The sequence below is a fragment of the Nesoenas mayeri genome, assembly GCF_963082525.1.
Source record: "Nesoenas mayeri genome assembly, chromosome: Z".
NCBI classification, from domain to species: domain Eukaryota; kingdom Metazoa; phylum Chordata; class Aves; order Columbiformes; family Columbidae; genus Nesoenas; species Nesoenas mayeri.
This window is the reverse complement of record NC_137542.1, coordinates 59,816,833-59,835,170: the sequence shown is the minus strand read 5'-3', so window position 1 is coordinate 59,835,170 and position 18,338 is coordinate 59,816,833. Positions and strand designations below refer to the sequence as shown.

The 18,338-nt window shown below is 35.2% G+C and overlaps 1 protein-coding gene across 1 annotated transcript in view; it reads left to right on the top strand.

Annotated features, from left to right (window-relative positions):
• ADAMTS6 (ADAM metallopeptidase with thrombospondin type 1 motif 6) overlaps positions 1-18,338 on the top strand; it is a gene marked incomplete at its 5' end in the record, with an annotated part of 141,756 nt that overhangs the window by 38,697 nt on the left and 84,721 nt on the right. The window contains 2 exons of the mRNA XM_080362255.1: positions 10,211-10,254; positions 13,768-13,873. Coding sequence (XP_080218381.1) covers positions 10,211-10,254; positions 13,768-13,873 — 150 coding nt within the window. The remainder of the gene's footprint in view (positions 1-10,210; positions 10,255-13,767; positions 13,874-18,338) is intronic.

Genomic DNA, 18,338 nt, shown 5'->3' with positions numbered 1-18,338 from the left:
GAAATTTAGCTCCTTGTGTAAATACAACTCTGTGATTACCCAGATACTTTGTGATTGTTTAACCGTGACAAGCATAGGGCATATTGTTCTCACTGCATTCAGGAAAAATAGGTTGTAACAGAACATGCTTAGGAGTTTCAATCCTTTTCTCAGAACTTTTTGTAAAAGTATGAATCAGAAGTAACAAAAAAAAATCACTGCTCTTCTTTCCTCTTTTGATTCTATTATTTGATAATATTATGATTTTACTGAAAGGATTTAGCCTACATGTAAAATACACATTCTAAATCCAGCAGATTTAGTATTAATTTTGGGGATAAGAATAAAGATCTTTATTATGCCATTGAGTAAACTGGGCTTGATATGCCTGCAACTAGAATACTTCTTGTAATTTGTGTCATTCTCACCTTGATGTCTCAGAAAGTTTTAGATAATTGGGAGAGAGAAGCAAGTGTGATCAAAAAAATATGGGCTTTTCTTTACAAGCAGTTACCAAGTTGAGGACTGTCTTACTTGGAGGAGTCAAATTTTGGAAAAGTCAAATTTGGGAGTGTATTACAGTGATCTATAAAGTTACAGATTGTATAAAGGGCATAAATAAGGAATAATCATTCATTGCATCTTTCATTACATGAACTGGAGGCTGCCCAATAAACTTAGCAGAATAAAGGCTCAGTACAAGGAGAAAGGAGGCAGCCCTTTATGCAAGAGTCAGCTGATGTTGAAACTCCTAGGCAAGACACTTTATTGAAGCTGGAAATATGCATGGGTCAAAAGGTTGGTTAGGCAAGTTCACTGAAGAAAAATCCATTCAGTTACTGAATACTCAGAAGCACATCTGTCTCAAAAAATTTGGGCTGAACATGGTTGAAGTTGGGAGAGTATTGAGGTAATTGTCATTTTATGCTTGCACTGGTGTTTTGTGGTAGTTTTTTTTCTTTTTTTTTTTTTCCTTGGGTATTCTCTTAGATGATTGTGAAGGCAGAGTGCTGGGATATTGGAATCTTTGGTTTGGCTCATGTTACAAGTCTTATGTTCTTATTTTTGTAGCAGGTGTAATCTGTCATCTTAATGAACTGCCGCTCTTTACAATCGACCTAAAGTACCAAGTCTTTTATCCCGTATGCAATGTGAGTAAGGGCAGATAAAGTGCACATTTTGTATATAAGGACATGTGTGAACTTTTGAGAGACTTGTAAACTAATAATTTAGAATATTCAGAAAACTAGAAAATGGAGAATGGCCACATCCGCAGCAAACTTATAAATATATTTGCAATATGTTATTGCTATAATTTCTATCATTTATGTCGATACAACAGAACTAAAACTTGGTTTGTAATCATAGCTCCTAGCTGTGTTTCCCTTCTGCCAAAGGTCTAGACTAGTGGCTTCTTATAAATGGTTTAGCATAATATTTTCTGCTGTGTGGCAGGATGCCCCTGGCCACGCCTATGTAATTAGTTTTTCTAGTCTTCCTTTTTCCCAGACTTTGTTGCATTAGCACACTCTAAAATAGCATTGCCCTGCAAGCTGCTTGAGCTGCTCTGAGTAAATGTCCTTTGAACAAAGGCTTTATGTATTCGTTGCCAGACTTTTCCTGAATGCACTGATAGAAAAATTATTAGCAGTGTACTTGGAGTAGATATGCAAAAATTTCTGTTCTGTTCTCTAGGCCAGCTTTAGCTAGTCCCATCCATGTAACTCCAGCTAAATTTTGGCTCAGTTCTGAGAATGCAGTAAAACAATGGAATTGCTTCTGAGGAAAAGAATACAGTGAGTCAAGTATTACCTATGTTCTGGTGATACTGTAAATGCTGAAGCTCTTCATTGTCTCTGAATGGTAATGAAGTCACAATTGTCACTCAGGTAGGTAGCTCCACATTTCTAATGTGGTAGTATAATTTTTTTTTTCTGTGGATCAGGAACTAGCCCATAGAAAGAAAAATAGTTATGCCACAGAAGATATTTCATAGAATCATAGGATCACTTCATTTGGAAGAGATCCTGAGGATCATTGAGTCCAACCATAACCTAACTCTAGCACTAAACCGTGTCCCTAAGAACCTCATCTACACGTCTTTTAAACATCTCCAGGGATGGTGACTCCACCACTTCCCTGTGCAGCCTGTTCCAATGCCTGACAACCCATTCCATGAAGAATTTTTTCCTAATATCCAATCTATACTTTCCCTGGCACAACCTGAGGCCATTTCCTCTTGTCTTGTCAGTCGGTACGTGGGAGAAGAGACCAACACCCTCCATGCTACAACCTCCTTTCAAGTAGTTGTAGAGAGTGATAAGGTCAGCCTCCTTTTCTCAAGGCTAAGCAGCCCCAGATCCCTCAACTATTCCTCATAAGACCTTTGAAACACTCCTTATAGTTCTGCTGGATTTAAACTCTGCTGGATTTATACTCTCTGATTATTTTTATGGGTTCAGAGTATTCCAGCTTGCAAGCTTTTGTGCCTTACTATCATAATTAATTTTAAAAGTTTGAAATCGACATATGGTTTGTCCAACAGGGGTTTTAAAAATTATTTTCATAGAATCATGGGATACTAGGTTGGAAGGGACCACAGGGATAATTTGGTCCAAACTTTCTTGGCAAAAGCATGATCTAGACAAGATGGCCCAGCACCCTATCCCGCTTTGAAAGATATGTGCTTGAGGAGACTCAGTGTTGAAATAGAATGTTTTGAAGAAGAAAGGCAGATTTATCTGAGATAGGGATATAACTGCTATTAGGCCTGGAGCTCCTTCTCTGTGGTGGCTTATGCTTTCTGTACTGCTGTCAGTAAAGTGATTCTAGTATTCTGAAAGTCAAGCTCTTTTAGCTAGGCTAGGTGCTGATTTTAAGTGTGTTAACACAGATCTTGGTGCAGGGTATAAAACTGGAAAGAAGCAAGATGGATCTTTGGGTAGCTACCCAAGGCTGAGCCTGTGTGGTGCTGTGACTGCCATGTTGATGTCCCTCAATGTTATGTTTATAGTAGGATAGACCTATTTGCATAAGCTAATTGAGAAAAGCTTGAGCCATCAGTGAGTCCCTGTTAGTCTTAAAGCTGTGAAGAGAGGACTCTGTAACTTATATTCACTGAGAATCACAGAAGGAAATACATGGAGGAGGAAGGAATGAGTTAATGCAGCAAGACTGTATGTGTTGGATACAAAACAGAAAAAAGTAAGAGTTAATTGCTAATGAAGAAGAAATGAAGACAGAGCAGAGAGTGAAGTAACATTGCTAGTCCAAGGCTTGCTAGGGACAGGCTTTGGAACAACAAGTGCCTGGTTGTTTCTCCAGTGCTAGTTTGCTTATAAAGCCCTCTCTAGAGTAATTCTAGAGTCTATGTTGTCAACTGAAATAGTCTAGTGAATTTGTACAATGTTCATTTGTCTTCATGATATTGTGGTTGAGCTGATACTTTCTTACTTTGTAGTCGTGTATGGTCTACAGAAAGGTTCTGATTAGAAGAAGAATGTGGGAAAGGGAAGTATTCTGCCTTTTCCAGAGTTTGAAATTATGTTAACAATACATCAAACAGTGGATGGCGAGGAATTACCTGTGTTTTTATGCTATCTAATTTTAATTCACTTAATAGCACTATCATAGAAGCAAAGATTGTGATGTCATAGCTGAATCAATCAGCAGTACTGATGCCGTTTGAGGGGTTTTTTGGTGTTTTGTTTGGTGGTGTTTTTTTTCATTTGGTTTGGTTGTTTGTGGCTTTGTTTTTGTTTTGTTTTGTGTTGTTTTTTTAATACTAGCAGAATACTGACATTTTTCTTCTAAGTTTTTGTGGGTGTCTGTCTCAGATACCTAACTAGATCATGATCTGAAAGTTTGTAGCACTTGTTATTCTGTACTTTCCATTACTTTATTCTCTTCTCATTGCTGTAGCTGGGAAGGACATGTTTCTATATGAGGATCATGGCTTCCATTGGAAAAGGAAGCTTTTAGTCTAGATAGTTGTAGAATAAACCCTGAAAAGGGTCAAAAATGTACATAAATACAGATAGCCTTTGGATCGATTTTTGTTTACTAACTTATCTACAGAGTCCTCTATTTGCATGTAATAAGTATCTTTTGCAATAGTTCTGCTATATGCTTGCATGGCACACCAACATAGTATTGAAGAAAAACCTGTCTGTTGATATATTTTTCATGAAGTTCATTGAAGATTTTTTTTATACAGTTTAGGAGGTGAATTTGCAATTAGAGAGTCTTTTATAAAATCATAATTTCAAAATCAGCTTTGTACATCTGTACTAAGTACACCGATAATAATGATTATAGTAAATTTGAATCTGCTGTTCTAATGTTACATTGCCAAAATTGATGAGATAAATGACAGCATTTAAAAAAAAATGTTTTTAAAAAAAATGTTTGTTTATACTATTCTGACTGCATTCGCAGTTTAGAAAAAGTAATATGGAAATGTTTCATCTGCAGTACAATTATTTCACTTATTTATTTTCATATAAGTCAGGAGAATTAGAACTTATAACAGTAGTGGTTTTTCTAACTCTAACTCAGTATTTCATTTATCCACCTATGGTAAGTATCGAAAGAAAGTCCAATAGAGCCAGACTTTGGTTGTCCATGGCAGTTTTAAAGACACGGAAAACTAATAATAGAAAAAGCTATTTCTGTTGAGTGATGTGTAACATATATATTATACTTTTCCTTCCTTAGTTTAAATAGCTCTTTTTGGTTTGAGGTTTTTGGGGAGGAAACCAAATAAGACGTGTACTTTATTTTAAGGCAGAATGCTGTTGTGGTGTACCACTTTCAGTAAGGCTAAAGACATGCTGTAGTAAAGCTTTTAGAAAGACATAAAAAAATACTGTGTTATAAAGAGTATTGCTGTTTGTAACCTGTGCAAATCTAATGAATGACCGAATTATATTAAGAGTGATGATCTGTTGAAGAATTATGATACAAAGTTTTTTGTAAAAGTTGACCTAAAGTCAGTATTTGTTTTATAACTATTTTTTTCCACACACTTTTCTAGCATCAGTGACATTGTCTGCACTTGCAAAATAACTGCTTTTTAATCGTAGCCAAGTATATGTATGCAAAAGAATCTTGTGAAACTACGAGCCACTTACTATTTTTATTTTCTATTACTTAGAAATAAGAGTTGGAATTGTCAGATAGCTTGAGGTTTTTGATCCCTTTAAGGGAAGTCTGAGATGCCGGTTTTATTCAGCAGTAGTTCAGTTTATAGTTCTAGGTGCTGGAACTACATTAACTTTATTGGTCTGTTTTTTTTAACACTTATTCAAATATGAGACAAATGATTTGGTGCATAGGTGAATCGTGAACTGGTGTGAAGAATAAAAAGTAAAAATGTACCTCTAATGTACCTCTTATGTTTATTGTTGAGCAAGGGTATATGAAAAGGACAGGTCTTATTTTAATAGCTTACTGTCAAAATTAATAATAAAAAACAAGTGTCTAAAAGCATAATTTGGTTTAAAACTTTTGAAAAATTAAACCTTCCTTTTGGAGATAACACATTTGTAAATGTTCCCTAAAAAGGAAATCTTAATTTGTTGTAGTTAGCTCTGTTTCCTCTTAGTCGGGGCAGAGCCAATTCTTAGGCTTTGTTTTGTTTTCTGACAACATTGTCAAGCAGGTTAATTGGCAAGTCCTGTAGTATTATATATATGAAGTACATGTTCAGCTGTCTCAAAGTTATGAGGAGCTTTTTATCTAGTCATACCTGTTTGGTTTTTTTTGTCTAGACTGAATTTTCTTACATTCATGTATTTTTAACGTTTATATTCCAGTCATCTTGTTAGGGTTTTCCCTAGAATTTTGCTGTCATAATAGTAATTTTTTTTGTTTGTTTCCTAAATTCCTTTCCATTAAGAAATATTTGTTCGAAAGCCTCATTTACTTCTGTCAATAACTATCTGAAATATTGCTCAGGCATATTGGTATCTTTCAGGTAATTTTAGAGTGGCATTATGTGCTTTTAAGTAAGTAGCTTGTGTTTCATGCTGATTTTGAACAGTTTGCATTTCTAATAAGCTCACAAGCTGACAGGTTGCAGGGATCAGGAAGAATCCTCTCACCTTTCCCTGCAATGTACAGGTAGGTAGGAGAGAAATGTCTATCTTCTCCTAAAATGTCTGTGACTGGCTGTAGCTGCAAATAACTCATCTGACAGGACTGAGCAGTGCTTACACTATTTACAGAGAATTCATCTTTCTTATATATTTGTCTTAAGTGTCCTACTCAAATGATCAGGATCATACTCCTCATAAGATTTGCAAAGGAAAGGAATTTTTCTGCACGTCAGAGTTGCAGATAACTGAGACTTCTTCAAGAGATAATCCATAGCTTACATCTACACTAACAAATTAAACAAACGTGTCAGTGAATTTTTTGTTTCACTGAGGACTGCTGCCACAGAACTTTTTACATCCACACTAGTAAGTTGACTTCTCCAGAACAGAGTATCTTCATATGTTTTGCATGTACGTAATTGTGTGCGGCCACCTTCTGAACTACTTCTGTGAATTCTTTGAGATTAGTTGTTGTTATGGGCCAAATCCATGCAAGGAACTTTTTTTTTTAACAATTTGGTGGATTTTAGAACAGTTTGATAGTACAGATAATAGAATTTCACCGTCCAGGAGTGTGGTCGCTTTCAATTTTTAATTCAGTGGTATAGATGTGTATTTTAGCATGGGGTATGCTTGTATCCTGCAAAAAAGACTGGAAATTTTTCCTTGTTAAGTACCCTTGAATGGCACACTTGCACTTCATGTTTGATTCACGACCTGACAGGAGGCTATTGCTGCTCCAGTGCTTCACCATCCTGGTGGACTGATAATAGTCTACCTCTGCAGTTTCCTTCTGGCTGATACATTGGTCTTAGTTGTCAGTGACAGCTGTATGTCCATCATGCATTTCCCACCTGTCTTCAGCAGCCCTGCAGGTGTGCCCAGGTGTCCCAGGCCTCTTCCACATCTGCCTCATCAAATTACTTCTGGTCCATTCAGGGTAGGAATGGACTCGTAATCAACAATCTTGCTTCATATGTCTTTCCACACTTCTCTTGACCACCCTGGTTGCATTCGAAGGACATATGCACCCACTTAATTAGGAGGCATATGATCCACCTTGGGCAAAGGATTTCCTTGGCTGTCTCAAAATGATCAAGCTGCCATCGCATCCTGAGGTTTTTTGCAACCTGCATATCTGTATTCTTATATTCAAATTTTGTGTGGCAGCCCTCTTTCACATTCAGTCAATGAATAAAAAAGAAAATACATTAATATCTTACAAACTACATTTTTGCATATCTCTTGTGACTGTTGTAATTTTCAATGGTTGAGATAATAATTGTTGGTTTAAGAATTTGTCTTTGGCTCGTGAAGTATTTACTGAGGTCCTGGTAACGCTAGTGACAAGTAGGACCCATCTTCACCTTTTTGGAGTGTGGTGTGTTGTGTGTGTGTGGGATTTTTTTTGTTTATTGTTTTGTTTGTTTGTTTTGGTTTTTGTTTGTTTGTTTTGTTTTGTTCAGGTTTTTTTTGTCTAATTGGTGTTTATTTGGTTCTGTTGTGTTTTTGATTGTTGTTGGGGGGGGGGGGTTTTGTTTGTTTGGTTGGTTTTTGTTTTTTTTTTCTTTTTTTTTTTTTTTTTTTTTAATATATATCAATTAGACCTTTCTAATCTCATGGTTAGTCTGGATGACCTGTCATTTCAGGGGTTTCTTGGTTTGAAGCTACTATTTGGGAAATATTGACTCTGCAGTCTTTGCATTATGGAACCCAACATCTGTGGGCTTAATGGATTCATTGGAAATTCAAAATAAAGTTAGAGGAAGTGTTGTAAAAACAAACCCCCACAATTTAGAATAATATGTTTAAGTCATATAGAGAAGCAAATGATGGAATCAAGTAGTTTGGTACATAAAAATGGTAAGAGGTTTCAATCAATTCACAAGCAGAGACCATCCATATGAAAGGAAGTGGAAAAAATGGAGCTTGAAGCTGATGTAGGTAAAGTAAGTCACTGAACACTGAAAACTTCAGAGTGGTTGTTTTTTTTTTTTTTTTCTGCTAAACATAGCCATAAGAGAGTGTATGAATGCTCCTTACAGGAAATTAATTACTGCCTATAAATTGTGAATATTTCATGAAGACTTAATTAGAACACATTACTGCCTGGATATGTTCTTGCAAAAATATTAGTGTATGGGAAAATAAAATTGTGTTTTCTTTAGTTTTATTTTCTAATTTACGTTTCATTATCATCATGTTTTCTTACAAATGTTAGCCTATGCATACTGAAAATACTCTGTACCCAGCTTAAACAGAGGATACCAAGGTCTTTGTTTTTCAAATATATAACAGGAAAAGGGGACTTAATTTGTAGCATTCTTTCCTATCACAGTTCCTTGTGAAACTTAACTGGAGGTGAGGAGTAGCTTCATATTCATACCTGTATGACAGTAAGCAGGTTGAGGCCGTAAGGGCCAGTTTGCAACTCTGCAGAAGTTGGTGACAACATTTTATTTGAATTTAGTGGGACTGGCTTGCTTCTTAAACTTCCATTTGATCTAAGGATATATACCTTTAGTTTTTTTGTAATTAGCATTGGATATTAAAAAAATGTTAGAAGACCAGTACTTCCTGTGTATTGTACTGTCTTCCTTGTGTTCAGCTTTAAACTACATTTTAAAGAATTCGAGGAAGTTTAGGAACTTGAGCAGGATTAGGTTTAGGCTCCGTCCTAAATGCAGAAATAGGAAGTTTACTTCCTTACATGTATAAAAGGCAGGAAATACTCAGTGCAGTTCTTTCTCTCTGTACCTATGTCATCTTAAAGCTTCGTGACATACAAAGCCTAGTGATATTCCACCACATTTTGTATAAGAATACTGATTTCATTACCTCCCCCTTTCCTCACAGCAAATGGGAAATCAGTGAGAGCTTTATGTGCATATAGGATGGCAGAATATGAACCATATTGATGAGATCAGTACATATGAACATTTAAGTTCAAAATTAGAGCTTAATCCTACAAACTGCTCAATGCTCAGTACCTTTAAATATCACAGGAATCCTATGTGGTCACAGCAGTCTACATGTATAGAGAGTTTACTGGATTTGTTCCAAATTTTAAGCTTTGCTATTTTGTCCCTGGATTTGGCTTACAGACAGGCCTCAACTCTGTTAGCACTGAAAGGTATACATCTTATGATCAGACTCCTACAGGGGAACAGGCCCTAGGTTATATTTAACAGAAATGTTAAGTGGCCTTAAATTAGTAACTCTTTGGGTTAAAAATTTAAGCATAAATACGGTATATTTTAATCTTGTTTTGATTCACCCTTCAAAAGAATAGAAATTACTCTGAAGCATACTGCAAGGAAGTCAGTATAAATCCTTGAATATCAGAGGTGTTGTAGGAGTGCTCTCATGTCACTAGCCATATAATCAAATTTCAAATTCAAAATCTGAAGGTGTAATTAAAGAGTTGACTGCTGCATGACCACTGCTGCAGAAAACATTTTAAAATCCATTTTCAGCTCCAGAGTTTCTTTGAGCTTCTGTATTTGAAGGAATGTATCAAAGATGATGGTAATTGTCCTTTAAAGGCATTATTTAGCTTATTGAAAAGATGTTTTTCATTTTGGTTTGTCATGGTACTCTTAAGACACTTATAATAATTGGAAGATAATGAGAAGGAAACTATAATGGCAATTAATAAGATTTTCATATATAGTTGTTAGTGTAATACTTCAGAGTTATAGTTTTTAATCAGAATAAAATATTAAATAGGAATAACAATATTGTTTAGTTGATAAGTGTGAGACAATAAGAGGATTCTGACTGTTCAAAAAGTAAAAGTTGAGTGTTTTGAATCAGCAGCAGCCCATAGAGATGCTGCTCTAAGTTCAGAACAGCCTGGTAGACTGCTTTATGGAGTTGGTGATTACAAAGATCCACTTTAACCATTTTTTTCTTACTGGCAGGTGTCCCACTGGCCTGAGGCCAGCAGCTGTACTGCAGCTTGCGGTTTACACCAGAGTGCAGAAAATGCCGACACCAGCTGGCTGCACTTAATTAAGCTGATTGCGGTCTGACAACTTGAACTATGATAGAGATATGTGATAAATATACAAAATATCTTACAACTTTGGTTCTCTGACATATCTACTTTTTTTTTTTCCCCCGCTTAACAGATATGATATCTGCACGTATAAAAACAAGCCTTGTGGAACACTGGGTAAGTTTTTAAAGATAAATTTCAGCTTATATTTGCTCTTGCCTTGCTTAATACTCAGCTGTTGATTTGTTGACTGATTAGATCTTTTTAGTTTTATTATTTCAAAATTTTTCAGTTTTATAAGCATGAAAAATAAAAAGTAACCTAGGTGTGGTTTTGTTTTAATACATTGCTGGAAGTTTAAATTAAGTGAGCTGCTCCTGTGTGTTTCTTCTCTGGCAGCTGTAGTTGTGATGAAACCTGGCAGATGACTCAAACTTACTTATTACAGAGGTGAACTTGCTGCTTATTTCTATTTAACCTGACTCCATGATCTAGTTGAAAAAATACAAGTAAAAGACCTCAGGAAAGTTAAAAACCAAACCCAACAACAAGAGCTAAAAAAATCCCCAAGCAACAACAACCCCCAACAAAAAAAGTCCACAAACCACATTACAAAAGAAGCAGGCTTTGAGGTTTACACTGTTGCTCTGTTGTACACAGGGAGTAGAGCTTCAGGTTGTTACTTTCACAGACTTAGAGAAAAATAGCACAGTGATATAAATTACAGTAACATTTAAACTCCTTAAAATGATACTTTGACAATGGAGGAGCACACAGCAACCTCATGTGTAAAAAAGGAGAGCTGTTGTTCTCTCCACTCCTAAACTTGTTGCTGAAAGTTATTAAATACACTAATTACCTTTAATAGTGCTTTAACATACGAAATAAACATCAAAGACATAACATTTTTTTTTTTTCTCCAATTTGCATACTTTCATAAAACTCTTCCTCAGAAATAATTTAAGATACAATTCGAGTTCAGCTAGTTCAGGTTATTAATACTTTTCTCAGTCAGAACCCATAATTGTATTTGCTTTGTCTTTCTCTGTATTACTGTATTCTTTGATAGCCTTAACTCTTGTTAATTTTTCTACAAGTCCCACTCATGTCAGCAGCGCTTTTGGCAGAGAGATGTAGTTTACATAGGGAAAGGTACTTGCTGTAAATATAAACAATTTTCACAGCATGTTTTAGTAAAAGGCAAATGATGCTGATGAATGTGTAAATGTAATTGATTTTCTTTGACATCTGTGTGGAGAAGAAAAAACTAAAGAGACCATCGGTTTTCCTGTCATAGAATTGTCTTTGCAAGTGTTAAAAGAAGAAAGTTTGAAAGAGTGTACATTCACGCACGAACTATTTGATATTTTTACGTGATATTTTTAACACAGATCATTATTGTACTAGTTCTTACTGTATCAGACTTTGGCATAAAGTCAAATTATGCTTCACTTGAATCCAGCATAATAGAGGATAGACTTTGGCAAATGTTTTATTAAAGAAAAGGTTTGATTTTTAAATTTTATTTATTGATTTTTTAAAAATAAAAATTTAATGTAGTATCAGTTCCAACTCAGTTTTAAAGGACCCTTGGCAATACACAACCATGACAATTTATTTGCATTATAGGCACTGAACTGAAGAGATAAGGCCCTGTGGCCCTCTTTTGCAAGGCCTTTAATATGCTTAAGTCCCACTGACCTCCAGTAACTACAGTTAAGTGTATATTTAAAGAGTCTCTGAACAAAAGTCTCAGGGAGGTCTCAAAAGGTCAAAAGAAACCTGAGTCATTGGTGTTCTAGGAAGAAACAGAAGTAAAGGATTTTATGTGGCCTAGAAATCTCTCTCCTATTCCAGTTTCCTAAAACAGGGAATCTTTCATGGAACCTCTTAGAATAGATAAACCTCAGATGTCTTTGCAACACCTCTGTGGCTCCAGAGAAGGACAACTCCTTTTTAAAATCTGAGCCATAGACTGAGTTCTTGACCTGAGCTCTGTCGCTTTCTGAAAGCATGATATGGAATTGCATTAATCTGGTCCTGTAAGTCACTGAAGCAAGTGCTCAGTTATGAAGTCTGAAGATAGAGATGACTTTATCACTCAAAGGTGGTGGACTTTGCAGGGGAACATGACAGTTGCTGTGTAAGTATTACCATGTTGTCTTCAGAATATCCTGCTCAATTAAAATAGCATAGATGAACTACAATAATTGTATTTTTTACTGGTTTCAGGCTTCAAAAAAATATACATTTTTATCTTCATGGCTAGTCTTTTTTTCTTCTGATGTTTTATCTGGTTCTCTGTGGGTGTGTCTATGCTGGTGATTTGATTTATAGCAGTAGTACTGTTTTGATGCAAATTCTACAGAGACACATTGTCACCTTTTGCCCATGCCAGTTTGGTTATCAGAGTAGCTTTGGTCTGCACAAACTAGATTTGTTTTGAGGAAAAGTAAATCAGAACATGTACTCTCCAAATGCTCCTTATGTACCTATGGGAGACATTAGTGTCTAAATCTCTACTTGGGCTGTATTCTCATTATATCCTGTAATATTTTTCTTCCTTTAGAAAGCTTTGAACCACATGTATAGTGAATATGTTCAGCCTATGGGATTAAATTAGTCTAGAGTGTCCACCCCACATACAAAGATATGTGAGGAGCCTCAGTGTCAGTGCTTCACTCTGCTGACCAGTTCCTACAGCTCCAAATTACTTGCTAAATGTGGACACAGGCAGGAAGCACTTGCCATTTTACTATTTGTTTACTTTTAGTCCAAACAAAATGATTTGAGGTGCCTGCTCATATAAAAAGTATGATTTCTCTCTTCCTCCCTCCCTGCCCTGTTTTTTCAGTCGTTTTTCTGTTATAGTGTAGTTATCTAAGCAAGTAATTTCCTTAAAGAAAAGATTGCTGCTTCTTTCAGATAAGAAACTCTAGGGAGGAATACATTAAATAAATCTGATGTTTAGACCTTTCTCTAGTGGCACTAAATTATGACTGCAATATGTTGTGTGATAATCTGTTGCTGAAGAATGTGTAAGATACAGAAGAGCCATAGCCATATTCTGTAAATGCCAGTGACTTAAAGTTTTTAAGTGTGTTTGTAATATAATAAGGTTTTAATTCCAGAAGATAATGGGTGATAAATGGAAAATACTTCATGGTTAAATGAATGCTTGTTATTAACATGTCTCCGTTCTCTTCATTGATGCATTCAGTTTTGTTTTTTTAATTTTTTTAACATACCATGTGGGGCTTTTCATAGCTTAAAAAAAGTTGCTTGTATGTTTTTATGAACCCACTAAACTTAAACAGATTTCTTTAGAAAAATAATGTGGATACATTTTGCTTTCTTCAGGCTCAAGAATGTTAAAATAGAAATGCTTTCTTGAATTCCCTCTCCTGGCTCAAGTTACTAGGTGGTCCCAAGTTACCAGAAGTAAAATTTATAAATCTAACCCCTAGTCTAGACATTTTCCAGCACTGACTGCAGTTCAAAAAATATTAATGTCTAGCCGGCAAAGTGAAATTCCCCCCAGTGATTTTGCAAATGACTAGAAAGTTAACCTTTTGCCAACTGCTCCTTCTGTGCATAGAGGTTATTAAAAAGAATCCAGGCATTTATAACTAGGGTTTTAAGACTGAAACACCTTGGCATGACCCTTTGTGTCTCCTTCTGTTTATTCAGGCTTGGCCTCTGTGGCTGGAATGTGTGAGCCTGAAAGGAGCTGCAGCATTAATGAAGACATTGGCCTAGGTTCAGCTTTTACCATTGCACATGAGATTGGTCACAAGTGAGTGAGTTTAAAAAAAAGAATATGTTTTAATGTATCACCTTTTTAATATTAGTTTAATAACAGATTTTTTTTTTTTCCTGCATGGCCGTACCATCTCTATTCTGGTACTCCATGTTTCTGTATATAGTATTCATGAGTGGCAATACATTTTATTTAGTATGTATTACCAAGGGCTTTAAATTTAGAACTGAAGACTCACTGTTTACCATTTGATTTTAGATTGCAGTTAAATCTGTGCTTCTGAGATTTGACTCACAACTTTCCTACTCTGTTACATATTTTTAAATTTTTCACTTCAAAATTTTTTTCTTCCTCTTTTGTCTACCTTTCTTTATGAAACAAAAGTGATGAAAAGGTAATTTTTTTGCTTATTGTTATTTTGTCTTAAATATAATTCAAACTATTTTCATTAAAACATTGATTCTCTTGTCAATATTCATATACTATTCATATACATCTTTCACTCAAGCCTGAAGTATATAAAACAATTCATAGAGCAGTCATACCATAACTTCTCACATTTTAAGCATCAGCATATAATTTTAAAGAACAAGATGTTGTTACCCTGATAGAACCTGAGTAGAATTTGGTCTGGAAATATTTCAGGTGTTCCTTCAAAATAAAGCGTTTTTAGTACATCGTGATATTTCTAAAAAGACTAGGCACCTTCATTATCAACAGGTTTCATTTGTTTACATGGGTTGACCAACACTGAGTTATGGATGACATGTTTTTCGAATCATTAGTTGATGCAACTGCTAAAAGCTTGAATACAATCTGAAATGGAAACTATCAATCTGCTGATCAAAAAAGGTAGTTGGAAGTGAACAATTATTTCCACCCCACCTATCATGGAGATAATGATTGGGCAAGTATGATCTCATTTGTATTCAGTATGAAAAAAAAACACTGTTGCACTGAAGTAGACAAATTTTAGAATCCATAAGCAATTGTATAAGATCTGAACAAAAATAATTTAAACCACATGTAATTCTCCTCATCTTTATTTCCTTCCTTTTTTTCCTTCATTTGCATGAGATGAAAAAGATAGGGTAAAGGAAAATATATTTCTACTGTTGAGCAAAGAGCTCTTCCAAATTACTCATAGTTCTGAAATTCTTGTTAATAACATCTCTTATAGTAATAGATGATCGATGACCTTGGTGTGAATCAGTCACATGTTTAATAAGAGAATCAATCTTCCAATACTACATCTTCATTCTAATCTCTATGTCATGCAGCTTGTTCCACAGATACCTGAAAACAATTTAAATATATGCAGCTTTTTTTATCATGCGAAGCTAGCATGATGACAAGAATTGATTTGAGGAACTTAGTCTTTGGTTAGAATCCAAGAAAAACAATATAGCAATAGCATATATCCTATGATCACAGGATTTTTTTTTTAACCATCTGTGTTTTTTACATTCCATATCTTTTGGTTTCTTATATGTAAGGTCTTTTAAATTTCTGAAAACTCAGCTTTTTGAGGATTTCACCTCTTCCTGTAGGTTGGAAAAGAAAGTAGAAATCATATTCCTTTAGTTTTTGTCCGGTGCGCAGTGATTAAATAAAGTTGCACTGCAAGCTTGATTTTAAAAATGAACGCGCGATGTAGATACCTTCAGTATAAGCTGGGAAGAATATGTGGGCAAAAGATCTTCAATGCTTATAATGTTTTGTGCTATCCACGCATCACCTTCAATTTGCCCACACTGTGACTGAATTCCTCTACAACCAAATCAAAGTTATTTCTTCTCAACTTCCTGCTTCCCAGTACCTACTAAAAGTTACTTGAATATGTGAGTAAAGTAATAGTTTCGTGGAGCCTTGTAAACTTTTTTCTTTGGCTGTACTGTGATTACTGCTTTTCTCTTCAGACATACATGAGAAATAATAAACTGGCTTCATTGTCAAATGAAAAATAGAATCATTTAAGGGTCATGTCTACACTGAATATGTGACATAAAACAAAAAAACAGTGGATTAAATAAGAATGAGAGGATTGCTCTTAGAAAGGTCATGTTTTTTAAAAATTATTTATTTCCCATGGAATACTGAGGGGTTTTTTCATTTTTGTTTGTTTGTTTGTTTTTTAAGTTGAACTGAGAAATAAAATTATCTTGTGATAAAAAGAAAATGGTAATCATAATACAGATATTTTGATAGGTTATCCACAGTTTATTCAAAACTGGATTTATGAGATTCCCTGATGGAAGTATGGCTCAATGTGTTGTTAGTGTATAGTAGTTTATTAAATTATACAGTGGTGAGAAGTCATTAGATCATTCAGTCTGATGCTTTGTATATCATAGTGTATTAAATTTAACTCATTTAACCTTGTAGTGATCCAAGTAACTTCCATTTGGTTGAAGAATACTATCCAGAAAAACACTTGGTCTTGAATACATAGACCAAGAATATGAGTTTCATTATTACGGCCAGTCTTCTTTTCTTTTAAGTACTTCTAACTATTTTAAAAATATTTTGGGGGGTTTCCATTCTTGCCATTTGTCGTTTTTTATGTGTATAGCCTAGCTTTGGTGCAGATAAGCTGTGTGCAGTTGAGACTCATAACCAGCTGGTTTTGTTGAAGATTACTCTAAACTGTGTTTGACTTTGTTTCTTTCTTGAGGGCATAAGGAATGGTGTTAGACTAAGAGTTTTATGGTTTTTTTCTTCTTATGCATGGTTCTGAGAACAGCCTTGTATTACTCTTAATATAAGATAAAATTCAGAATGGGTCCTTTAGCCTTCATAATTATGTCTCTAAAAATTTGATTTGTGATGCTTGACTTCGAATGCTTTCTTTCACAGTGAAGAAATGCTTAAGATTTCTGGTAAAGCAAAAATTACAACCAGTGATTTTTCATGGCAGGAGTGAGAATTGAATGTGTATTTCCTGCACTGTCAAGGAAAGTTTGACTTCTTTGTGGAGAAAGGAAGTATTTGAATCTTGAATATGCATGCTCCTATGCTCGGACAAGTTGTAAGAGTTAAGATCCAGTTCCATTTTTTGTTTCCTTACCAGATGAGTTATGTGGCTTTCCAATCTATGCTTTTTAATTTGGGTACTTTATGAAATGCCTAGCTGTACAGCCCCATGCATGCTGTACATGATGCATAGTTGAACTGGTAAGAAATTCCAGGTTCTACTGAAAGGGATATATCCCTGAAAGAAATGCGTTGTGTCATTCATTGTTGTGGTCCTGTGGAGTCAGATGAGTTCCTGAAACTAAATATCAAAGTGAAAAAGAACAATTAAAATAAAAGAGGGTGTTGGAGGGGAAGGAAATATCAAAATGTGAGGCTTGTGGACTAGGCTTAGAACAGAGAGCTGCCCATAAAACTTGGAGTTGAGGAAAGAATTTACTAGTGACAGCTATTGAGGGCTGTATGGAAGGAGTAGGGAGAAAGATTGGTGGCTAAAGTTGGAATTGTCTTAACTTACAGAAGGTGTAACGAATTGGAATTCAGAGCAGTTTGACAGTCATGTCTTGATGAAAAAAAAAAGATGTAAAAAATAATGAGATGGATTATAATCTAACAGACTAAATTGGCTTCAAGATGAAGAATAAGAACAATATATTCAAGCATGCATTTAGTTCTGAATTAGTTCATACAGTTGAAATGTACCAGCAATTCTAGCAATTTTTTAAAGTCTTGGTTTTTAGTCTCTGTGCAAAGTAGAAAAATAGCAGGAATATCTCTTCTCCCGTATAAGGAAGTTAATCTTGAGTGTCAGAGTAGAAATTTCTAATCTAGGAAATTCTAAAGGTACTTTCAGAAGCTAGTTATCTTTTCCTCATTCTTCAGTGATCAGTGGGCTTCATGTTTCATCAGTCAAACCTCATCTGCATTATAGGACCTGAGTTTGAGTGAGATGCTCTCTAGATTACAGGCATGTCAAGGAATGTGTGTGTTGTAAAACTAGAAGGAAACTACTCCAATCTGAGGTAATAGGGACACAGACACCAGACTTCAAAATAGTTGAAACACTACTTGGATTAATTGTACTAACACAACATCCAGTTAGGTCTCCAGTGAACAGATGTCCACTTCAGGCTGTCATAATTTTATCCATGATGATGATGTCTTCCAGCTTCAGCTGTAGCAGGACTGACAGACTGTCTCAAATCTACAGTGTATGAACACCTTCTCACCAGTCAGAACAAGTTAAAACTTGTCCCTGCTAGATGCCCAGGGTCCTTCTAGATTCCTAGAATTGACTGAGAATGATGCCTTAATTTTTTATGGACAGTTGAAGTAACTCTTTTTAGTTAAAAAATGAAACAAAACAAAACCCAAAACTAAACCCCAAACCCGCAAAACCAACCAACCAACAAACAAAAATGACAGGATCCCCCAAACCAACAAACAAACCCAAACAAAACAGACACCTGGACAAGCCACTTAAGACCATACATAATCACATTCTCTCTCTCACTCATCCCATCACCCA